This window comes from Pristis pectinata, chromosome 4 (genome assembly GCF_009764475.1).
Source record: "Pristis pectinata isolate sPriPec2 chromosome 4, sPriPec2.1.pri, whole genome shotgun sequence".
Taxonomy (NCBI): domain Eukaryota; kingdom Metazoa; phylum Chordata; class Chondrichthyes; order Rhinopristiformes; family Pristidae; genus Pristis; species Pristis pectinata.
This window is the reverse complement of record NC_067408.1, coordinates 81,206,547-81,231,968: the sequence shown is the minus strand read 5'-3', so window position 1 is coordinate 81,231,968 and position 25,422 is coordinate 81,206,547. Positions and strand designations below refer to the sequence as shown.

The 25,422-nt window shown below is 39.3% G+C and overlaps 1 protein-coding gene across 1 annotated transcript; it reads left to right on the top strand.

Annotated features, from left to right (window-relative positions):
* The first annotated feature begins 1,396 nt into the window (after window positions 1-1,396).
* On the top strand, window positions 1,397-23,713 carry eif2s3 (eukaryotic translation initiation factor 2, subunit 3 gamma). The gene is made up of 12 exons (XM_052013948.1): window positions 1,397-1,532; window positions 4,522-4,585; window positions 6,153-6,280; window positions 6,759-6,880; window positions 8,379-8,473; window positions 9,743-9,901; window positions 13,257-13,391; window positions 16,665-16,759; window positions 19,955-20,099; window positions 22,488-22,657; window positions 22,934-23,106; window positions 23,364-23,713. Exons 1-12 carry the CDS (start codon window positions 1,464-1,466, stop codon window positions 23,425-23,427), a joined length of 1,419 nt encoding a protein of 472 aa, XP_051869908.1. The 5' UTR covers window positions 1,397-1,463; the 3' UTR covers window positions 23,428-23,713.
* The last annotated feature ends 1,709 nt before the right edge of the window (window positions 23,714-25,422 follow it).

The window sequence follows — 25,422 nt, the reverse complement described above, 5'->3', positions numbered from 1 at the left end:
TTTTACAGTGATGAAGAAAAAAATTATTTATTTAGTTCTTATGCACATCTGAAACCAATATGTTTCTGTCAGCTTAAACTAAAATTTTATTTCCTAAAAGTAAAATACTGCAGATGAATGCAACAGCTGGAATTCTGAAATAAAAGCAGAAATGTTGGAAACTCAGCAGGTCAGGCAGAACCTCTGGAAAGAGGAACAGATAAATGTTCCATGACCTCATTTGAACCGGGAAAGAAAAAAAGTTAGTTTTCACTGGCAGAGAAGGTTGAGGAAGGATAGTTTTTTTTAAGATAGAATATCTCTGATAGGGTGAGGCCAAATTACCTTAAAGTGGCAGTTAGAAGAACATTATGCTTCTTTGTTAATGGAAATGTGAGGAAAATAAAATTAGATTAGGACAAGATTAGTGTGTACGGGTGGTTGATGCAGAGTCAGTGGACCAAAGGGCCTATTTCTGTGCTGTATGACTCTCTTAACTACCTAAAGTTGAAGGTTTCAATGCGAGTCCAAAGGGCATGCCCAATCAGAAGATGAGGTGTTGTTCCTCAAGCTTGTGTTGGGCCTCACTGTAACAGTGCAGGAGGCACTGACATACAGATGAGAATGAGATGGGGAATTACAGCGGCAAGCAACCAGAAGTTCAGGGTCACTCATGCAGGCTGGATGCAAGTTCTCTGCAAAGCATCACCCAATCTGTGTTTGGTTTCTGCATTTGAAAAGAGACCATATTGTGAACACTAAATGCATAATTCTATGAATCTCATTGCAAGTGAATCACTGCTTCACCATCAGGACTGGTATGGGCATTGAATGGTGGAAAGGGAAGAGGTAGAAGGACAGGGTAGACAGTCAGAACCTTTTCCCCAGGGTAGAAATGTCAAATACTAGAGGACATGCATTTTAGTTGAGAGGGGAAAGTTTAAAGGAGATGTGCCTGGAACAGACCGCCAGGGGTAGTGGTGGAAGCAGATACAACAGAGGCTTTTAACAGGCTTTTAGATAGACACATGAATATGCAGGGAATGGAGGGATATGAATCATGTACAGGCAGAAAAGATTCAGTTTAATTTGGCATCATGTTCAGCGCAGACATTGTGGGCTGAAGGGCCTGTTCCTGTGCTGTACTGTTCTATCTTCTGTGTTTTACAGAACACGTTTGCATGGGGAGTCTCAAATAGAAATACAAAATGCTGGAAATGCTCAGTGACACTTCAAAACATCTGAGAATGACCTTCTTCCAGAATCACTGACCCGAACCCCTGGTCTCTCTCTCTCTCCTCAGCTCCTGTTTGGCCCGTTGTTCCTTCCCCTCAGCACGGTGAGGATGGTTCTCCCGTCCTGGCGGGGGCGCTGGCGCGGCCGGAGGCCCATCTTGGCGCGGGGCGCGATCGTTGGTGCCGGGAGGATTGCATCACCCTGGGAGCGGCGCGACGTGCCTGTCGGCAGCGAGGATCGGGATCGGGATGACGGGGGACGATGCCGGAGTCACGGTGGGGCAGCCGCACCTGGCCAAGCAGGACCTCAGCGCCCTGGTGAGTGCCGCCACGGGGCAGGAGCAGTGACCAGGGGCCCGTCCGTGAGCCGGCGGGGCTGAGCGCGGGACCTTAGGCCTGTGTCCGGGGGCCTTGCGTTGGGCTGGAGCCCGGGGGCCTTGGGGCTGTGTCCGGGGGCGTTGGGGCCCTGTGTCCAGGTGCCTTGCGTTGGGCTGGAGCCGGTGTGTCTGTATCCCGGTCTGGTACCTGGGGTCTGCGTCCCGGCTCTTGCGTTGGGGGGCCTCGCACTTGGTTCGGAAGCCCAGCGATAGTGAGAGGTGGGGAAAAGGGGGGCCTCAAGTGGGTCAAGAGGGTGCGGGATGGGGTTGGAAACGGTCTGCGCCTCTGTCCAGGGCCTTGGCGGTGGAGTAACTTCCTACTATGCTTGCTGCAGCTCCGCTGCGACCTGAGCCGCCGCCGTTTTATGCCCATCCTCTCCCACCTTTCTGAAGGGTTTTTAAAATGTACTGGCCGAAGGGACAAAGACACCACCACTATTTCACTCTCTCTCACACAGACGGACACTCTCGGATGTTACTCCGCAAGCGCACAGGTTAGCTTGCACAAAGACTATTGATAGGTTTGGTAAGGTACTTTAATGGAATCCCCGCTAACCTGAAATAATTTTATATTGTTTACCAACCAGCGCAATAAAGTGGATGGAAAGTCTTTGGGGGACGGGTGGTGTGTTTGAGGGGGAGGGGTAATAAAGTTTTGGAATTGTGCTCTAAGTGTGGATGGAAAAGTTTTGAAGGAAACAGTGCTCAAATCCTAAAAATGGGTTGCTGATGAGTCTTCTATGATGAAAGGAGGCCCATCAGTGACAGTAAAGGGAGTGCATTACAGACGAGAGAACTGATGTCAGAGATTAAATTTTGAGCTGAAAATTACTGAGGTAGTCTGAGAAGGCATGGGGAGATTTAAAAGCAAAAAATTGTTTATTTTGCAGTTATCACTTTAACTTTTATTGTTTGGTCTTCTACTTTATAAAAATTCCTGAGGCAGAAGGAAGCCGGGTGGTTGGTGGGCAGGGCAACTCAATTAAGGGTATTGACCTGAAACGTCGACTGTTCATTTCCCTCCATAGATGCTGCCTGACCTGCTGAATACCTCCAGCTCCTTTGTGTGTTGCTCCAGATTCCCAGCTTCTGCAGTTTCTTGTGCTTCCAAACAAATATGTTCATTTATATAGAAACATTACTTAGAAAATGTGCTTCACAGGGTTTTTTATCTGCTACAGCTGTTCTGAGAGTTGGATTGTGTTGCATTTCATCACCAAGATTTAATTCCCTTCCAGAGTGCATGCTTGCTGTTACACATGAGCATCCGTGATCCTTTTAACTACCATTTGCATGAACCATCATACAGATGGACCCCAAGCCCAGCTGAATACCTGACTTCTGTATTGTCAACCTTGCTATAACCATGGATATCAGGAAACTCAGTCAAGTTGGGTCATAGATGAGATGGAGAGAGAAACTTGTAATTCATATGTACAATCCAGACATCCATTTAAGGTCATTTAATTTTTGCTGTTGAGTGCCATGAGGAGGAAGGAATTTTGCTAAATATTTTAAAAGCATGTAAAGCAGTTTTTTCCATATCTTCACCTGGTTATTTAGGGTGATTATGGAAATTACTGTCTTCTTAGAGTACAACACAGAAACAAACGTTTTGGCCCAACTCATCCATACCGATTGATATGCACACCTAAGCTAATCTCACGTTCCTGCATTTGGCCCATGTCTCTCAATTCCTATCCTTGTAACTGTCCAAATGCTTTTCAAATGCTGTGATGGTACCTGCTTCTACCACCTGCAAATAACCTCTGTGTGAAAAATTTGCCCCTCAGATCTCCTTTAAATAATTACCCTTTCATCTTAAACTTATGTCTGCTAATTTTAGACTACCTTATCCTTGGAAAATGATGGTGGCTATTTAAGTTGCTCATAGTTTTATAAAGGTCTTGTAAGGTCTTCAGCCTCCTGTGCTGAAGTGAGAACAATCCCAGCCTATCCAATCTCGCCTTTTAACTGAAGCCATTTATTCCAGGCAACAGGCTGATGAATCTCTTCTGCACTCTTCCTAGTGCTACCACATCCTTTTTATAGCGTGGTGACCAGAACTGCTACCAGTATTCCAGGTGCCAGTGTCTAAAACAGCTGCGACATGATGTCCCAAGCCTTATACTCAATACCCCTGCCTCTGATGGCAAGTTAAATATCCTCTTCACTACCCTATCCACCTGTGTCATCATTTTCAGGGAAATGGGCCTGAACTTGCACCCCAAAATCCCTCTGTACATCAATGCTTTTAGGGTCCCTCTCATGTACTGTATAGGTCCTAGCAATATGAAACAACTCAAAATGTATCACTTCACACATGTCTGAATTAAATTCCATCTGCCTCTGCTCCACCCAACATTTCACCTGATGTATGACCCTTTGTATCATTGGGCAACCATTCTCACTATCTACAACTCCACCAATCTCTGTAATAAATGGGCAAAGTAAAATTTTATAACCCAACAACTTTGAAATTATTATCATCACTGTGGTTGTCGATGTGGTGTGTGGCCTGCATTTTTCAACAAATGCTATTTTAAGCAATAGGGACTGCACTTGAAGCAGGTTGGAGAGGAACGTGAAAACCTGTCAAAGTGAAACAGATGCTGGGGGTTTGAGAGTAGAAGCAAGTTGGCAGCAGGGTTTCAAACCACCCTTCGGAAGATTTGCAAGTGGTTATTGCCATCCTGGAAATGTTCAGATTTTCACTGAGGAAGACAAAGGGAAGGAGAAATTAATATTTCCTGACTGAAGCAGGGTGAAGGATTGATATTTTTTGCAAATTTGTTTCTTAACCAGGAGGGAATTGATGGAAATAAAGAATAAGAGGAATGTTGGGAAGGAAATGTAATGTATATCTATTACTGAATAATTTAGATTTGTATTATGTTTTATGGTTTTAATTCAGTGCTTGTGTTTTGCAGGATGTTACCAAGCTAACACCACTTTCTCCTGAAGTCATTAGCAGGCAAGCCACTATCAACATAGGTGAGTTATTAAATGTTTTTGGCTGATACTCATTTTTGGTTTTAGCGTCATTCATGTATTTTTTGATATTTATAGTGAATACATCTGTTGAAATTCCAATTTTGACATCTTTAGTCTACACATATAAATGCTTGTGTTTGAAGTATCTAACTGGATGTAAAGAAACCAACTTCAGCAGATCAAGAATTTGTAATTTTGAATGGATGCAAGTTAGAAATGATACCTGAAAACTTACAAAAGGTATGCAGAGCATCTCCTTTGTTAGCATCACCTTTAGATGAATTTTCCCATCTTCCACGTGTATATCTGCCCCCAAATTGAAATTGAGAATTTGTGAAGTGTTATGCTATAATTCTGCAGCAAATTTCATTTAACTTGGAGGTTTTATCCTCTTAATCTGGTTAACATTTGAACACACATGGACATATGATAGTAAAATTGAATTGTCTGCCAACCCCATTTGAGTCCGCGAAATTTTTTTTAAAATTTCAATTATGGGATTTCAAATATAAAATTTAAACTACAAGATCAAATGTGTGCATGTGCACTTTTACGTTAGAGTTCCCTTAACAATAGGTCACAATATGATTGTCTTGACCTTGCACTTCCTCTGGTATATTTGATTTAGGGCAGTGTTGGGCAACTTTTTTGTGGGAAGGCCTCTATTTACAATCCAAATCTCTTGAGGGTTATTACAAGAAACGTGTTTTACTTGAACTGTAGATAACCAGAGTAATATTTTCAGTCAAATTTAAAGACACATACCATAATTCTTGCCACTTGCTTTGTTCACCAGTTGCACCACTGCTGTATCCCAGTGTAATGCACAGACAAATCTCTGCCCAGCAATACCTGGGTCTTGAGCTGGCTGTTGACTTGGACCTGGACTCTTGGAGTTGGCTAAAAATCTGGCAAAGTTGATAACTTGCATTAATGTATATCCTGGTTGAGTGGATGTGGTCCGAATGGTGTTACAGTTGAATAACGTTACAATTCCTGAGTGAATGTGAGCAAGTGGGAGGAAATTTCATTGCTTCAAAATCAAAAGTTTACAAATTTTGTGATATTTGCGACGTGTGAATCAGAAGATGTATAAGTAGCAGTTAGACTGGAAAATTGCTTGGTAATGCAACAGGAAGCTTTACAGATCATAACAGCAGGAAGGTATGCAGCAAATAAATGGCTATCAGATTTCTGTTATCTACCAGACTGCGTTACCCGATGACTGAAAGATAAAGATGGACAGTAGATTAAATGATATTGCTTACCCCTTAATAACAGATAAACTAAATTGCAATCAGCCTTTCTCAGATGGGATTTGAAAGTGTGAGTTCTCATTTTAAGATTTTTTTTATCTGAAATTTAATTATTTGTTGTAAATACTGCACAAGGGGCTTGGGAAAACGACCACCCTAAATTACTGGGTTTCATGTTTAGCTGTTCAGTTAATCAAAAAAAAAATTGGATTTTTTAAAAAATCTTGCTTAAGCTCAGGTTTTGAAGGCATGCATTGCATACAATAAATCATGTAATTTAATTTCTGTTCCAACCAAATGTTTTTTCTTAGGCACAATTGGTCACGTAGCCCATGGGAAGTCCACTGTAGTTAAAGCTATTTCTGGCGTTCAGACGGTCCGATTTAAAAATGAGCTAGAAAGAAATATCACAATCAAGCTGGGATATGCCAATGCCAAGGTTGAAAAATCTTATAGCAATGCATTCTCATTCTGTTAAATGTTTCTTTCATTGAACTTTTATGAATATTTTTATTATATTTATGCTGTACTTCCATGTAATATTGTCAAGATTGTTAAGGTTTTATGTTCTGATGTTTTTCATTTTAAACTGTAAACCACTAAAATGCAATTTTCTCATTTGCACTTGTTCTGTATTGTGAAATTCTTAATTGTTTGAGAAAATAGTTCATGCTGTTTCGTGAAAAGGTGCCCATCTTTGGACTATCTTTTTGGTTCATTATGCGCTTACTTGATGGAAAATAAATTAATGAACTATAGTCTTAATGTTTAAAGATTTTAATAATAAAGATATCTAACAATTTAAGGTCAGTGTACTAAAATGTAAACACCATGAGCTCATTTTAAGTTGTTAAAAATGGTTGTTGCCTTCTAAACTTTCTGTATAAATTTTCTATAACTAGTTGCAATTTCTCTAGGTTTACAAATTAGATGACCCCAGTTGTCCAAGGCCTGATTGTTACAGATCATGTGGTAGCAGCACACCAGATGAGTTCCCTTCAGATATTCCTGGGGTCAAAGGAAATTTCAAGCTAGTCAGGTTGGTGCAATCCAGATCATTATGTCTTCCACTATTATGATTTGTACGGATGATGACAATACCATTCCTTGCAACATTTCTGAACATGTGTCCATTTGTGCTGGTTAATACTGAGCCAAACCATACAGATTTTCACTTTGTTTAAGCTTTGTGGTTAATGATAAATAATTTGAGATGTAATATTTAAATTGGCTCTGAAATATTCAGGAATGTTAATTAAATATTCAAAGTGGGTAGAATTTAATTATAAATATCCTCTTCTCGTTTTAATGTGCCTCTAAAGGGGAAAATAAAAGATGATTTATTTACTCACGAAATACTAAATTTACATTCTTAATGGCTTCAAATGCCCATTGTAAATCATTCTTTGTCCTCGGGTACTGACTCCTTTAAAAACATTGCCTCCTGAAAATTAAATGAAGAAATAACAAGAGGAAATGGTTTTTATGCAACCAGTTATGTTCTGGATAATACAACCAGAAAGAGTGATGGAAGCAAATTTAATAGCAAGATTCAAAAGGATATTGACAGATCTATAGTAAAGGTGTGGGATTAATTGAAAAACACTTCTTTGAAATAGCCCTAAACGTTATCACAAATTTCATGACTTCCAAATTGACTGTGATACTGTATCCCACCAGATCTCTGTAGCTTTCAATGTCAACTTTTTTTTCCTGGTAGCACGTATGTAGCACTTCTGTTCAGTAGGAATGTCCTTATTTAGATGTCTCCTTACATATCCACTAATATGTCTATCAATGGTTTTTATTCCTTCGTTTGCTCTGTTGCCTCAAGCTTTCTAAGGATCTGAAGTTTTCTACTTCCTGATACCTGTTGCTCTTTGGCAACGGGTATCCAAAAATATTGTTATCATCTATAATAGGTTGACCAACATTGTTCTGCACTGACATTTGCAACCCTTTAATATCCTTGTAAGACTGCTTGTCTTTGAAGCAGATTTGGCTGAGCCAGAGTTTTCTTCTGTGAGAAAATAAAAAATATTGTCTTTGTCCTCTGTTATCAGTAGTGAGTGAATTAAGGAATCTCAGGTTTAAAACCTTGGCAAAATGCAAGGTAGTCTTAAGAATAAGATCTTTATCTTTATTAGTAAGATATCTTTATTAGCCACATATACATCGAAACACACAGTGAAATGCATCTTTTGCGTAGAATGTTCTGGGGGCAGCCCGCAAGTGTCGCCACGCTTCCTGCGCCAACATAGCATGCCCATAGTCTTAAGAGTTGTTCTTCTCATGATTAGACTTTTATTAGTCTCTGCAAAGTGTCTTTTTATGATTTCGGGAGATGCCAAAGTACTTTTGAACCGTAGACACTACATGATATGTTTTATAATGTAGGAAATGTTTATCATTTTTTCCCTCTTTGCATGATTAAAAAGTAAATTTGGAATAGAGTACTGACTTTTGTAGTGTTCATGAAGAGAAAGGAGGAAAAGTTGTCCTAAGTTAGGGTATGGTTTGTTTCCCTGTGTTTATAGGCACGTTTCTTTTGTGGATTGTCCAGGGCATGACATCTTGATGGCTACCATGTTGAACGGAGCTGCAGTCATGGATGCAGCTTTGCTGCTAATAGGTAACTGGGGATTAACAGTGGGTACATGATTGTATCAGAATGTTGGAAAAATGAAGGGAAGACGGTGCTGTATGTACTCAGCAGGTCAGGCAGCATTCTGTGGATAGAGAAAGAAAACATTTCAGGTCCATGACCCTTCATCAGTACAGAATGCTGCTTGAGCCGCTGAATATTTCCAGCACGATTTATTTTTATTATATCAGAATGTTCTTATTTTGTGACTTTTTCAGCCCTTGGTTCTTAATGCAGATTTACTTGGAAGTTTCTTGTGATTTAAGCAATCTTTGAAGGGTGCCTTAAATTACTTCTGAAAGCTTGCCACTGAAATCCCATACCATTGTGTTTCATCTCTAAATTGGCAGTAGTGAATGCACAGATCTCGAATGAATAGTCTATTCATTTAAAACTAACTTAAAGAATTTGAAGATATTTAATCCACAGAGTTGGAAGTTATAAAATATCAGATCAGTGTACCCAGAGACAACACTAATTTTTCATTGGAAACACTCTCTAAGTTAGTGAACAGTTATTATTGTGCATAATAAAAAAAAAAGTCCTTTTGAATTGGTCAAACCCTCTGAGTTGGTCTGTGGGGCTGGATTGACTTTTCAATTGAGAGAGGGACATTCAGTATATTATTTCAAGATGGCCAGCAGGATTTTTGAACGTGGCTATCATTACTGGGCTAGATTCTGTCTAATTTTTGCAGGTCATATATATTTCCTCATTGCTACATCTTTTACTAATTTTTCAGATGAGTAAATACTTTGTAAGTAAAATCTTGCCAGCAATAAAGTTCCAAGATCATTCTGGTCTACATTAAGTTACCCATCACAAAAGTGGAGACATTACAGATGGGCTAGCTATTGTTGGCCAAAGAAATACAATGTTTCCAACACCATGTGTTGCATACATATATGTAGGATGGGCAGTAAATGATCAATCTCTGCTGCAGTGATGACTTAACAGGGACCATAAAGGAAGTTAGTTGACTCCTTTGGGTCATGCTTGTAGGTTGGAGTATCAAAATAATGTAGATGTCTTGAACTATTTTCCAGCATGTGCAGACTTATTAGTAATAATTGTACAGATTATGTTTCACTTGACTACTACTCCTGTGTTGTTTTACTTGCCTGATTGCCATCCCAACATTCCCTCCCCCCAAGTGTAAATTTTAGTAAAATGGTACTGTGAAAAAAATAAAATAGCGAGTGCCTGGTATCATAAGCATTCAAGCTTTTTGTTAATATGTCTTTCTATGTCTTCTAGCTGGCAATGAATCTTGTCCCCAGCCTCAGACTTCAGAGCATCTGGCTGCTATTGAAATCATGAAACTGAAACACATTCTGATTCTACAAAACAAGATTGACCTTGTAAAGGAAAGTCAAGCGAAGGAACAGTATGAACAGATACTTGCTTTTGTTCAGGGTAAGTTGCTCTTAAATGGGCCTTTTTAATTTATAAATAATAATTAGATCCTTTGAATGGTATAACATCAGAAGGTATTTGTACATCTTGCCTAAGGTAATTAGATAGCTCACTAATCTTTCCTCGGAGCTTTGTAACTTCTCCAGCTTCAAAGTATGTATTCAGTTCCCTTGTGTTGTTATTGAGTGCATTCTGGGTCCTAATAATTAATGGTATAATCTCATCCTGTTCTTGTTGTCTTAAATTTGTACATTTTGGTTACTGGTTCATTCTGGAAGTAGTTTTTTTACTTTGTTAACGAAAAACAACCATTGAACACCCATTAAATCTCCTGTCCTTCTCCAATGAGAAAAATCCCATTTTCTTTTATTCTTGGTGCTCTACTACTAATCTTTTTGCACTGTCCTAGGCACACATCCTTTCTTAAGTGTGATGCCCAGAATTCAACACAATATTTCATGAGGTCAGACTAATGTCTCACAAAAGTTCAATATATCTTCGATTTTTTTTTGTAACCTAATAAAGCCTTCTCATCTTGTTCTTCAAAGGTCCCTCTACATACACTCCTGATTTTTTCTGTAGCTGTACCATTTGCAGATTGTGCCATTTAATTCATATTAACTGTCGTTCTCCCTACTGAAATGAACCACTTCATATTTATCTCCATTAAATTTGCCAAATGTTTGTCCATGTTGACAGCCTGTTCCCTTCTGGTCTGATGGTATCCACCTAATGTTTTATCATATTTCAGTGTGTTGATTCTCAATTTATCTTGTGGGAGGGGAGGTGAATGGATGGTGTTGGAGGTCATCGATCTATTGTGACACCAACGCAACTAAAAGCAGTTAGTTTTACTTATTCACTCAATGTTAAAACACGTTGGTATGGCTGAAACAGTTATGAGTCTATGTTACCCATATGAATAATAACTCCAAAATTATTTATCAAGATAAGGTCTCCAAATGTCAGCTGGCCAAGATTTTCTTTCCTGTGAGATCTTAGGGACGTTAGGCTCCAGTTTGCATGGATCAATTCAAGTCCCCAGTTTAATGTTTTGGTTTTGTACTGCAAAGATGCTCGTTCCTACTGTAATTTATATTAAAGTTTCACCCTCAAATTTTAAACTAATTAGTAATGGAAAACCCTCGGAGTCATTGCATTAATGCTGACCACATTATTAATAATTTCTGTTTCTTGGGTTCTGCAAAGATATGTTTCCTGCAGCCAGCCTTCTGTCTAAATATTTTTCCTTATCCAAGATTTGCCAAGGATCAGCATTTCCCATTGCCTGCGTGTTAAATATTAGCATTTTAATTTAACTTCTCCATCTCCAGCATTCAATTTAGTGATGACATTGTTTTACCTCCTCACTTTTTCTTGCAGCCTTTATTTAAATCCAGCCCATCAATATATTATTGAGAAGAGCAGAGGTCTAAATACCCACTCCTGAGGATCATTGCTGAGTATTTCCCTCCATTATGAAAAACATCTGTTCATTGCTAATCTCGACATTCTGTTGGTTTCAGCCAATTTCATACCATCTAATAGCGTGGGTTGAATTTTGCTGACAACACTTCTGTATGCTTTTGTAGTTACCTTTGAAAGCCCAAATATATAACGTTATCCAGACTGCTCTCTGCACAACATCCAAGAACTTGTTCACATTATTCTATTTGTCTTTAACAAAAATAAAATGATTTTCATTTATTAACCTACACTTTATCTCATACCAATCAATTTTGTCGCACATTGAAAGTTTTCTCAGCACCATTGACAGGCTGACTTTTTTGTAGCTGTGCTTACTTCTATTCCTTTAAGCAGATTGTAACATTTTCAATATTACTGGTGTATGAAACTGGATACAGATGTTTCGGAATATGTACTAAATAGTGCTTCAGGTGAGCACCGTAAGTATATTCTGACAGTGAGGCTGGTAAGGGCAGTGTTTAATTTGATCATACTGACCTGGCTTACCTGGACTAGATTTGGGATGGTTGAATCTCACTGCTAAACGGTTTAAAAATTAACCACTTTTTCTCCTCCTAAATGTTCTTTGATTCCACTGCTGGAAGATCTGTAGTAATATACAGTATAAGCAAGGATCACATGGTTTATTAAGTTTCTTTCAAGGCTTTAAAATACTTCACAAACAATTTATTTAATTTTAATGTTTTCAGTTGTGTAATATAGGAAGATGCAGCTGCTAATCAATACAGTCCTGATCTCAGCAATGGTATTAATGACCCATTTGGAAGACAACTGTTATGTTGACCAAAGATAGGTGGAGGGGCAGGTAGTGTTGAGGAAGCAGGGAGTCTGCAGAATGACTTGGACAGGTTGGGAGAATGGGCAAAGAAATAGCAGATGAAATACAGCGTAGGGAAGTGTACGGTCATGCACTTTGGGAGAAGGAATAAAGGCGTAGACTATTTTCTCAACTGGGAGAGAATTCAGAAATTGGAGGTGCAAAGGGACTTGGGAGTCCTAGTGCAGGATTCCCTAAAGGTTAACTTGCAGGTCGAATCTGTAGTAAGAAAGACAAATGCAATGTTAGCATTCATTTCAGGAGGATGTAATGCTGAGACTTTATAAGGCATTGGTCAGACTACATTTGGAGTATTGTGAGCAGTTTTAGGCCCCATATCTAGGGAAGGCTGTGCTGGTGTTGGAGACGGTCCAGAGGAGGTTTACAAGAATGATCCCAGGAAGGAAAAGGATAACATATGAGGAGTGTTTGATGGTTTTGGGCCTGTACTTGCTGGAGTTCAGTAGGATAAGAGCAATCTCATTGAAATCTACCGAATATTAAAAGGCATGGATAGAGTGGACGTGGAGAGGATGTTTCCAGTAGTGGGAGAGTCCAGGACCAGAGGACACAGCCTCAGAATAGAAGGACATCCCTTTAGAACAGAGATGAGAAATTTCCTTAGCCAGAGGGTAGAGAATCTGTGGAATTTATTGCCACAGCCAGCTGTAGAGGCCAAGTCATTGGGTATGTTTAAAGCAAAAGTTGATAGGTTCTTGATTAGTCAGGGTGCTAATGGTTACGGGGAGAAGGCAGGAGAATGGGGTTGAGAGGGAAAAATAAATCAGCCATGGTCAAATGGTGGAGCAGACTCGATGGGCTGAATGGCCTAATTCTGCTCATATGTCTTACGTTCTTTATTGCCATGGGTTAGGAATACAAGAGTAAGGAAGTCTTGTTACAGTTTGTTCTTGGACCAAAGAAGAATGCCCTTGCCTTGGAGGCTGTGCAACACATCAATGGCTTGCTTTGAAGTTTTTAAAGTACTTGAATTACCAAAGAGGTTGCTTAAATAAACAATATAGTGCCTTTTTCTGTTTTGATATGCAGGTACAGTGGCAGAAGGTGCACCAATTATTCCAATTTCGGCACAATTGAAGTATAACATCGAAGTAGTATGCGAGTATATTGTGAAAAAAATTCCCGTTCCCATCCGAGACTTTATATCTGAACCTAGGTTAATTGGTAAGCATTTTATTTTATTCATCCTTTAGAATGTTGATTTGTTTTTGAATGTATTTTGATCCTGTACTTTGACAATAATGAGTAAACTAAATGATACTGTTTTCCTTCTGTTGTTAACCTTATTAGAGCAAGGTAATAAGCTTCTTTACGCTTTGAAATGTACCATAAGTGCTGCACCTCCAGGATTATAGGTGTTCTTGCTGGAGGCAATCATTGTCACAGCCTGTTAACTTTCTGTGGATGTATATGATCTTCAAAATATGTTGAGCTAACTGATTTCCGATGGATTGGCAATAGGGGTTTTCCAGTTGGCTGGGACGTTCCTTTTGGGAAGGAGGAACTCAAAAGCAGCCAGGCTTTCTGCCAATCATGAATCTCGATGACCTCTGTTTTTAAAAAAATCACTTATAGCTGATGGGTGGAATCAAGATTGGCTGTGACCCCAGCCACGGTAAAATAGAAAACATTAATTGTACTGGTTTTTAAGTGAATGAGTAAAAACCCTGTGTTCAGCTTTGGTGCCCATGTTATTTAAAGAAAGATTTTGTGCCTTCTAGGGTCCTCATCTGTTTTGTTTAACCTGTGCACTTTTCAGGATCTGGGCATTGCTGGCAAAGTTAGCATTTATTGTCCATCCCTAATTGCCCTCGAGAATATGGTGGTGAATGTGTCTCCTTCTACCACTGCAGTTCTTCTGGTGAAGGTGCATGTACAATACTTCAGGGAAATGGAATTGCAGAATTGGACCCGGCAATGGCGAAGGAATGGTGATATATTTCCGTGCCAAGTGTGTGTGACAAGGAGGATAGCTTGGAGGTGGTGCTGTTCCCATTCAACTGCTGCCCTTGTCATTCTTGGTGTTAGGAGCTACAGGTCTGGGAGGTTCTGTTAGAGTAGCCTGGGCAAGTAACTGCAATGCATTTTGTAGATAATACACATTGCAACCACTGTACATTGTTGGAGGTAATGAAAAGTTCTGGGTTGATGAGTGGGCTACCAGTTAAGCAGGTTGCTTTGTACTTGGTGATAATCAGGTTTCTTGATTGATGTTGGAGGTACATTCATCCATGCATTTTATCACATTTCTGACTTGTTACCTTGTAGGTCTTGGAAAGACTTCTAGAGTATGAAGAGATAAGTCACTTGATGCAGGATATCCAGCCTCTGACATGCTCTTGTAGCTACAGTATTTATGGGGATGTTCCAGTTGAGTTTCTGGTCAATGATGGCTCCCAGATGTTGATAGCGGGGTACCTGGTGATGGCATTGCATGTCCAGGGTCGGTGGTTTGAGTTTCTTGCTGGAAATGATCATTTCAAGGCACTATTGGTAATTACCTGACAATCATATGGCACAAATATTATTTGCCACTTATAGGCCCATCTCCGAATGCTTTCTAGGTCTGGTTCATTTGCTGAGGATTTGCGAATGCATTTGAGCATTCTTAAATTATCAGCAAACACCTGCACCTTTAAGATGGGAGGCAAGTCCCTTATGAAGCAGCTGAAGATGATTGGGCTTAGCACTCTGCCCTGAGGAGCTCCTGGGACTGGAATGATTGACCTCCAAAACCACAACCATCATCTTGTGTGCAAGGTATGACTCCAATCTTCAGATAGTTTTGCACTTGATGCCCCTTGATTGCAATTTTAGTCAGGCTCCTTGATCAATACTCTGTCAAATGTTTTTTAAATGTGATTCTCATCTCACTTCTGGATATCAGCTCTTTGGTTCATGATTGGGTCAAGGCTTTGATGGGGTTTGGAGCCACAAAACCTAAAATGGGTATTTGTAAGCAGGTTATTTTGTGTGGGTGACATCTCCATTACTTTGCTGATGATTGGGAATAGATTGGAATAGATTGAGATGCTAATTAGCTAGATCAGATTTGTCATGCTTTTTGTGAAATGGACATACCTGAAAATTTTTCCTCATTGCCTTGTTGATGCCAGTGTTCAAAGTACTGGAACAAATTGGCCAGAGGTGTGGCTAGTTCTTGTTTCCCTCTGTTGCATTATTGTTTAATGTGTATTAAATTTAGGGCAGCTTTGCCAGATTAGGATCCGTTTTTTTTAAGGTATGCCTTGTTCCATCATGCCCTTCTGTACTCTGAACCAGGATTGATGTGCTGGTTTGTAAGTGATAAAATGAGGTATCTGCTGAGCCATGAGGTTACAGATTGTGATCATGTATATCTGTGCTGCTGCTAATGGTTCCCTGTGCCTTGTGGATACCAGCCATTTTTCAGCTGCAGGATCTGCCATTTAGCGTGAGTGTAGTGCCAAACAGCATGGAGGTGACAAGGGCCATGTGCTAGTCTCTTCCAATGCTCCTGCAGATGGATGAACCTGCTATAGATAGATTACTGAGGACAATGTTAAGTATCCATTGCACTGGTCTACTTGCTACCTGCTTTAAACCTTATCTAGCAGCCATGTCATTTAGCCATGCCACAAAACAACAAATTTAATGACATATGTCAGTGACAATAAACCTGATTCTGATTGTTCAGTATAGTCAGTGATGTTGCAAACAAACCACTCTTGGTAAAGGATGACCCCACCACAGTACATTCTGTGCTCTTGTTCCATGTTTCTTTGAAGTGCTGTTCAACATGGAGGAGCATTGATTCATCTATTGAGGAAGAACAGTAGGTGGTAGTCAAGAGGAAGTTTCCTTGCCCATGTTTGACCTGATGCCATGAGTCTTTATGGGGACTGGACTCAAAATGGTGGGGGTGGTGGGGGGCTTCCAGGGCTGTTCACTCCTGTCTGTTTCCCACTTTGCTGCCCTCTCTGGTGGGTCTGTCCTGCCACTGGGACAGAATGATCTCTGGGTTTATGATGGAGTCGTCTAGCACGTTATCTGAAAGGTAACCTGTGAGGACAACTGTGTCAGGCAGTTGCTTGACTAGTCTTTGTGACATCTCTCCAAATTTAGATACCAGTCCCTAAATGCTTGTGAGGAAGACTTTGCAAGGTGGAATGAGTTGGGAGAGACTTAGTTGTGTCTGAATTTGGCAACTCCAGCATATGGATTTTTTTTAACATACGGCTTCTTTTTCACCATCATACCTGTTGGATCCCCCACCTCTCCCTTGATCAACTCTCATTGTGACTGCTTGTAAAAGTCATACCATACTTATAAGTGGTTTGTAAATTTCCATTGGGAGTAGTTGTAAAATGGGACTCATTTTCTTAATCCAGGGGCAAGGGTGGGTGCTGCGGAAAGCTGAGTACTTGTTTATACGTTTTTCTGTTTGCTTTGATGCAGTTATTCGATCCTTTGACGTGAACAAGCCTGGATGTGAAGTAGATGATCTAAAAGGTGGTGTGGCTGGTGGCAGCATTCTGAAAGGGGTGCTAAAGGTATAAACTATTATTTCAGAATAAACATGATGGAGGTTGGGGGAAGGGGTGCAACGCCATAGGATGGATTGTGAAACCCTTGAATAGCTATGTAGTGTTGAAGAATTAAACATTTTACTTGATACTGTAATGTAATTATAAAATTCAGTAACTGGAATACTATTTAAAATATTTTTCTTATTCTAACGTTTGTAGTACCAGCATATTCCTGCTGGTGGCAGTAGTGGACTCCTAATTACTGCATGTGATTCCAAACTGGTTTGTGGCCTTGAATTAGCTGCATTGTTCATTTGTTTTAGTACACTGAACATTTATACTGAACAATAGAGTTAGCATAAATGCCAGTAAAATATAGTGCTAAATGCAAGCAATGATAAATTGCTTGATTTTATTCTAATATTTAGCTTGTTCGCAAAAAAAACGCTTAACTTTAAAAATACAGTGCCTTCATTTGCTGTGATGTACTTTCCGCCAACTTGGGTTTAGTCCATCTTATGAATAAATGTAAATGATGTGAAGGAAAAGGGTGGCTGGTCCATAAATTTGTCCCACAGTCATACTGGAGTAGTTTGTCATGACTAGATACTTGAAGCACTTCAGCACCAACTTGAAGGCATGCGGACTGTCATCAATCACTGCATCATTACCCTCTAGGAAAAGGATCAGCTACTGTCTGCCCTGTTTTGGTTCCTTCCATCATCCTCATCAATGCACAAATCAAGGCACTGCAATTTTTTTTAACCTAAGCAATTTTTTGTGAACAAGCTAAATATTATAATAAAATCAAATAGGAAAAATAATTTTCCATATCAAAATCTTGTATGCTTGACCAACCTGCAGGGGTTACCCAACAGCTGCTTCACTGGGAGTGGGAGCCGTCCATTTCTTTGAAGTCACTGGAAATCAGGTGGCTTCAATTGAAACAAAATGTCAAATTCACAGCCTAGGTGGGCCTATTTTATCAGTACACTAATTTTCTCAAAAATACCATTAGAAATTGTATATTTTGGGTTTGAACCCAAAACATCAACAATTCCTCTCCTCTCACAGATGCTGCCTGACCTGCTGACTTCTTCCAGCAGGTTGTTTGTTGCTCCAGATTCTCACATCTGCAGTCTCTTGTGTCTACAATTGGAAATTGTTTGGCTTTCCCCCTTGTTCTTTTAATCAGTGCTGGCTGTATTTAGTAGCGTGACACTTTCTAGCTTTAGAAATTTACCCACAATAGTATTTTGCTGTAATAGTGAAGGTGAGGCCCTACATACTCACTGTTATTACATGGTAAATCTGTTGTTCATGTATGCATAGTTATGTGGAAATCCAGAATTTACTGTCAGACATGCCTTGTCCCTCGAAATGGAGCACTGTGGAACTTTTTTCTGATAAACATGGTATTGAAGTGACTAAAATGGCATGAACTTAGGATCCTGCCCCCTTGTTCAATGATAAAAACTGAAGGAAACATGAGAGTTGTTGCAATCAGTCCTAAACTTTTTTAATAATTAAAGCTGAAAAAACCCATGTCTTAAATACAAGTTTTTACAGGTATTCTCATTCTATCATTAAAAAAAAACTCATGTTGAAGATTTTGAGAGTTTTACTGTCTTGTCTGTTTCCTTTCAGCCCATCTGTATTTCTCCAGACACCTTTTCTTTAAATGATTTAAATCTAATCTCTATTTCTTCATTTAATTTCCTGCCTCGGCCACTGCATGTCTGCAGATTCTTCAGTTTGATTTGATGGCCACTGCATGTCTGCAGATTCTTCAGTTTGATTTGATGGGACCTGCTGTCATTTTTCCCTATTGACAGGCACTAGAGATCCCTGTAGAGCTTATTTCCCTTCAACAGAGATGGGCTTTTATGAAATACCAACTGACAAGTTCATGAAAACCGTGGGCAGTTATCAGTTACATGGCTGTTACAGTAGTTCCTTTACAGAAGGGAGCTAGGCACTCTTAGAAAACTTGTAGTTAAGAAGTTTTATAGATTGATAACGATGGACAAAATGTATTTTGGTGCAGTGTATTCCTGTGCATAGAGAGGTGTGCCCTATTTGTTGTGGTAAAAAAGTAGCTGTGTAAATCAAAACCACATATCCCAAAGGATCAATGGTATTATAGCAAAAATTTGTAAATTCCACGTTTATGAATCAAGGAATTGCCATAATTGCCACTGAGAGCAATAATTTTTTGGCTTTTGTATTTAAACTGCAATGATAGTAGAAGAGGATGAATCTCTGGAGACACCAACGGTGATCCCACTTAAATTTTTCCTATGCAGATCACATTTTCCAGAACATCATATCAAGGTCTTTAAATAGATTTAATATGTTTGGATCATATCATGGGAATACATCATATCTCCTCTGTAGTGAGATTTGAAATGATTAGTTCGTTGTGCTTTATGACTTATTTTTTTTAAAAAAAAGTAAATTTCCTATCAGTCCAAATGAGGTTTCTTGAAGATAAACTTCATGGATATTTCAGTATCCCATTGCAATACATTTGAATGTTCCTGAAAGAAATATCAGTGTTGCGGACGATGAATTTTGAAAACTGATGTTTTCACAGAGTCTCACTGTGGGATTTAATTTTTATTGGTCACTAGACGATACTGAGTTAGCCAGGACCCACTTGGTAGCTAACTTGCCTGATCCTAGAGGATGACTTTAAGTCTCCTTTGCAAAGACTTGAGCTCAAATCCTTTTAGTTGTTACTCCAGTATTTGAGGTGGTGCTGCATGTCGGAGTTGCAGGTCTTTCAGATGAGATGCCTACCTTTCATTCTTCATGATTCAGCAAAGTTTAGCAATAAGTTCCACTGCCACACAAGTTCAGCCAATGTTAGCTTATCTGAGCCATATATTGAATTTTATAACTGACATCATTGTGCCATATCTGTAAGGAAGGGCTGGCTTTCTCTCATCACATCTATTCAATACCCTCATCAGCATTGGTGTTTGGGGGAGGAGGGAGTCAAAATGGGCAGATTTGAGCTTAGCTATGTTCGATAAGATTTCCAATACAGTTCATATGAGCAAAGTATATTCCACCAGGGATTTGGTGCCTCTACAGGAGGTGAATAGGTATGGCGGAAAAAATAAGCTCGTGTGAAAAAAAATTGATTTTTAAAAGTGTATGATAATTTGTGATACAATTTTATATCCCTAACTGCATGCTCTTATGTCCCTGAAGGTAGGACAGGAACTTGAAGTTCGACCTGGTATTGTGTCAAAAGACCATGAAGGGAAGCTGATGTGCAAGCCCATCTTTTCCAAGATTGTGTCACTCTTTGCAGAGCATAATGACCTCCAATTTGCAGCCCCTGGTGGCCTTATTGGTAAGAGGAATCCTTAACTTCAGAAGATTTATAATTTTAAAGTTTCATGATTTTAAAAACCTGGAAGTATCCATGTTAGTATGCTGTGTGAATATTATCCACAAGACTCTTAAGTATGGTGTAGAAAGTATCTCTCCAGTCAGACCAGCAGCATCATTGTGCAATATAGTTTTAATTGTCATACTGATTGGTGAATGATATTCCTCGGGGAGAAATGGGGATTAATGTCCATTTACTTGATGTACTTGGTGAAGGAATGTTACTATTTGCCCTAAATATTTTGTTCATTCCCAAAATTATATGTTGATTAATCAGAAGATTTTTTTAAACTCAGAATGTTACTTTGGTGGCATTGTGATTAAATTACTGACTGTTGATCAGACAGGAGTTCAAGTCCCACCATGGCAGCTGGGGAGTTTAAATTCAATTTAAATCCACTCTGGACCAAAAAGCAAGTGTCATAATGGTGACCTTGAAACTGCTGTACTAGCATTAAAATACAACATATAGTTTCCTCATACTCTTCAGGGAAGTAAATCTGCCATACTTGCCTGTTTTGGCAGACATGTGACTCTAAACACATAGCAGAAAAGTTATTCTTAAAATATCTTTAACTTTACTCTGGAATAGCCAAGCAAGCCACTAAATTCAGGGGTAATCAAAGATGGAAATAAGTGCTAGGCCTTGTTAGTAATATCCATATCCTTTGAATGTATTTAAAAGCATCTCAGTACTGGCAACTGAAATTAAGATGGTTTGGCATAACATCAGAAATAGAAGTAGGAATAAGCTATTAGGCTCTCAAGCCTGCACCAACATTCAACCAGATCATGGCTGATTTTCTACCTCAAATACTATTTTCCCACCAGATCCCCATATAGTTTGATTCTTGTAATATCCAGAAATCAATTGATTTATGTTTGAACGTGATCCGTGACTGAGCCTCCACAGTCCTTGAGGGTAGAAGGTTCCAAAGAGTCACCACCCTTTGAGTGAAGAAATTTCTTCCAACCTCAATCCTAAGTGGCCTACTCCTTGTGTTCTGGACTCCTTAGCATGAGGAAACGTCCTCCCTGCCTTATTCTGTTGAAACCCTCTAAGAATTTTCTACATTTCTAAATACTCAAGAATAAAGACCCTGTTTAATCTCTCCTCATATGGTAGACCTGTTATCTCAGTAATCACCCTGGCGAATCTTTACTGCAGCTCTCCTGTAAGAATTTTTTTGGGTAAGGAGATCAAAATCACAGCAGTCTAGGAATGGTCTCATTGAGGTCCTATATTGCAGTAAGACAGCACTATTGCCTGAGGATTTGAGTATAAGAGTAAAGGTCACTATATCTTTTGGCTTCCTAATTGCTTGCTGCACCTGCACATTTGCTTTTTGTGCCATGTAAACGGACGGGCATTTATTTCCCTTTGAACATGAACATTTCCTCATCTCATATCATTTAAATAAAAATGCACAGCATGTTTTTTCTAACTCATTGTTCACTGATGAATCCTCATTACCACTTACATTCCTGCTTACTTTCATGTCATTAGTAACTTGGAAATGTTACATTTGGTGCTCTCAGCCAAACTGTTGTTATAAATTGTGAATAGTTGGAGCCACAAGCACTGAATCCTACTTGTCACAATCTGCCAACCTGAGAGAGACCATCCATTTCTAAAGGTTTTCTATCTTTGACTCTCTTCCAATCCACATTAGTATTCCATGCGCTGTAACCTTCTTAAACGACCTGTATGGGATCTTGTCAAAGGCCTTCCGAAAATCCAGATGGATCAGATCTACAAGGTACTTGCCCAAAGAACTCCAGTAGATTAGTCAAATATGATTTCTCTTACATAATTTCACATTGACTCTACTTAAATTAAAACACTTAGAAAATAATAATTACCACGGAAAGGTGTTGGTAGGTTAACTACATCAGAACAGAGATTAGCAATTTTCATAACAGATGCAAGTTATAATGTTAAATCTTGTAACAGCAAATTATTTGCGGGTTTAAACTGATTCTGATACACTCCAGTGTATATTTAAAAGTTTTGACTATTCCTGTTCTTCAGTATATGATACTAAAAGGAGCTCAAATAAAATTTCAGTATTTTTCATTCCTCTTGTCTCTCCAACCTCTTAAAGTTATTTTTTTAAGTCAAATATGAATCCATGAACTTGGTCTGTGTTTCACTTCATTAGACCTTGCTGAGAACCATTTTGAACCTTTAGGTGATCGGTCATAATTAGCTTGCATGCTCTTCAGTTGCCTTGGTTGGCCATTATGAACTTTTTGGCCAGGTGACCTCAGAAGAGTTCATAATTACGAATGATTGGATAGAGGGGAAATGGTTTCTGAGCTATTTTTTAAGCAGCTGATTTTGTTTTAGGTGTTGGAACGAAAATTGATCCAACCCTTTGCCGTGCTGATCGTATGGTGGGACAGGTTCTTGGTGCTGTTGGAGCTCTCCCAGAAATCTTTACAGAGCTGGAAATTTCTTACTTTCTTCTCAGGCGATTATTGGGTGTACGTACAGAAGGTGATAAGAAAGCTGCAAAAGTGAGTTCAATACTGAGTCTATTTGAAAATGAAAATATCCATAATAAATGTCTTTTGAAGAATATAGTTTGCTACATTGATCTGTTGAAGCCCTTTTTATTGGAAATATTGGCAGATAATTCAGGCAGTTTGTACTCAGTTATATAAAAGCATTTTGTCTTCAAAATGTAAATATATTCCTTAACTGCATTGTGTCATTTATGTATAATCAACCAGTGGAATTACACTTGGTCAGCCTAAGCAAAAAAAAATTGAGAATATTTGTGTGTTTTTTAGGTTCAAAAACTATCCAAAAATGAGGTGTTGATGGTAAACATAGGATCCCTTTCTACTGGAGGGAGAGTCAGTGCAGTGAAGGCTGACTTGGGAAAGATAGTCCTCACAAATCCAGTATGTACAGAAGTTGGTGAAAAGATTGCTCTCAGCCGAAGAGTAGAGAAACATTGGCGGTGAGTGAAGAAAGTCTGTGAGATTTGGAAATCTATTTTGCACATCTTTAGAGATTTCCTCAGTAAGATGAGCTGTGATGAGTTTGTTTTTGAGGGGAGCAAATGTTGTTACAGGTTTCTAGTGTAACAGTATTTACTGTCCACAAAAACAAACTCAAGATTTAACATGTAAGATTCTTGATGCATTGATATCATTCATTTGAGTAGATAAGCATTGCTTTAACTCCTTGAAAACTAATCAACTTTTTCTTTTACAGTTTAATTGGTTGGGGTCAGATAAGAAGAGGTGTAACGATAAAGCCAACAGTTGATGACGATTAAAGCTGGAGAGCATATTATCATTGAAGCGGATTAGTTGACAACCTGCAGCAGTGCACACCATTTTCCATATACTGTTGAATGCTTCTTAAACTTTGTTTAAAAGAACTTCTGGTATCATGCCAGTGAATTTGAAAAAAGTGATTTTTTTTTAAGATTTCAAATATCTCCTGGTGATGAAAATTGTCTAATTTATATTTGAGTAGAAGTTGTCTTCAGAGAGAATAACGTTCCATTTAGTCAGATCTGTGACCACTAACAAACATTAAAAAGTGTTTTGACATTTAAATTTGTGTTTTTTTTCACCCTCTACTGCATACTCTTTCCTATGCCCATCTTCTGATTATTTCCTTAAAATAACTTTTGTTTTCATTGCCAGGGATCCTAGTCTAAACAAAGCAAATTCCCGTGGTGTATTTTTAAATTAAAATGCAAAAGAAAAAATTGATAGGAAAAATATAATGGATTCAGTTTAAGAAAACCATTCAGTCTTTTTGAAAGGGGGGGGAGGTAAAAGAGGTGGAGGGGTTGCACTACTGATAAGGGAGAATGTCACAGCAGTACTCAGAGGACATACTGGAGGGCAATTTGGGTGGAGCTCAAAAATAAGAAAGGTGCAATTGCATTGATGAGGTGATCCAATAGGTCCCCCAGTAGTCACCAAGAGGTGAAGGCACAGATATGTAGACACATTATGGAAAAGAGCAGAAACAACTTGCATAGTTGTCATAGTGTGGGGCTTTAAATTCCCCAGTATTGATCGGAACTTCTTTAATACAAGAAGCTTAGATGGGGCGGGATTTCTTCAGAGCATCCGAGAGGGGTTCTTGAAACAGGATGTGACGAGTCCAATTGGAGGAGAGAACATACTGGTCCTAGTTTTGGGAAATGAGTCAGGCCAGGTGACAGACCTGATAGTGGGTGAACATTTTGGGAATAGTGACCACAACTCATTATGTTTTAAGATAGTTATGAGTAAGGATAAAATTAGATCTTGCGGGAAGATACTAAATTGGGAGAGGGCAAGCTATGACAGAATAATATAGGAGCTAAGGTGCGTTGATTGGGAGCAGCTGCTGTCGGACAAGTCCACATCTGACTTATGGAAGTTGTTTAAAGACTAGCTGATCAGAGTTCAGGATCGGCATGTTCCGGTAAAGACAAGGAAGGTAAGGGAACCTTGGATGACCCGAGAGGTCCTTAGGAAGGAAAAGGAAGCATATACGTAAGTTTTAGGAAGCTAATATCAGACTGGGTCCTTGTGGAATACAAAGATAACAGGAAAGTGCTCAAGCAGGCAATTGGGAAGGCCAACGGGGCCATGAAGTGTCTGGTGAACAAGATCAAGGAGAATCTCAAGGCATTTTAGACTTGCATTAAGAAAAAGAGAACTGAGGAGAGGGTAGGTCCACTCAAGGATAAAGGAGGGAATTTGTGCTTGGAGTCAGAGGAAGTGGCTGAGGACTAAGCAAGTACTTTGCGTTGATATTTTCCGAGGAGGATTTGGAGGATAGTGAAGACAGGGTGGGGCATGCTAATGTGCTGGGACATTTGAGATTAAGGAGGAGGTAGTGCTAGGTCTTCTGAAAAGCATGATGGAGATAAGTCCCCAGGGCCTGATGGCGCACATCCAGAATATTGAACAAAGCAAGTGAGGAGAATGCTGGGGCTTTGACAAAGACCTTTGTGTCCTCACTAGCAACAGGTAAGGTCCATAGTTCACTGAAAGTGGCTATGCAAGTGGATGAGGTGGTAAAGAAGGCGTATAGCATGCTTGCCTTCATTGGTGTAGGGGTGCTGAGTATAAGAGTAAGGAAGACATACTGTAGTTGTATAAAACTTCAGTCAGACTGCTCTTGAAGTATTATGTGCAGTTCTGGTCGCCCCGTTATTGGAAGGATGTGGAGACTGTGGAAAGGGTGCTGAAGAGGTTTACCGTGATGCTGCCTAGATTAGAGGGTATCAGCTATAAAGAAAAGTTGGACAAACTTGGGTTGT

What these genes read in the sequence shown, in the direction of transcription:
- eif2s3 (XM_052013948.1), top strand. Translation starts at nt 1,464, where the DNA reads ATGACGGGGGACGATGCCGGAGTCACGGTGGGGCAGCCGCACCTGGCC. An exon ending in TGGGATATGCCAATGCCAAG is followed by an intron (nt 6,281 to 6,758) that starts GTTGAAAAATCT and finishes CAATTTCTCTAG; the next exon opens with GTTTACAAATTAGATGACCC. An exon ending in AGCCCCTGGTGGCCTTATTG is followed by an intron (nt 20,100 to 22,487) that starts GTAAGAGGAATC and finishes ATTTTGTTTTAG; the next exon opens with GTGTTGGAACGAAAATTGAT.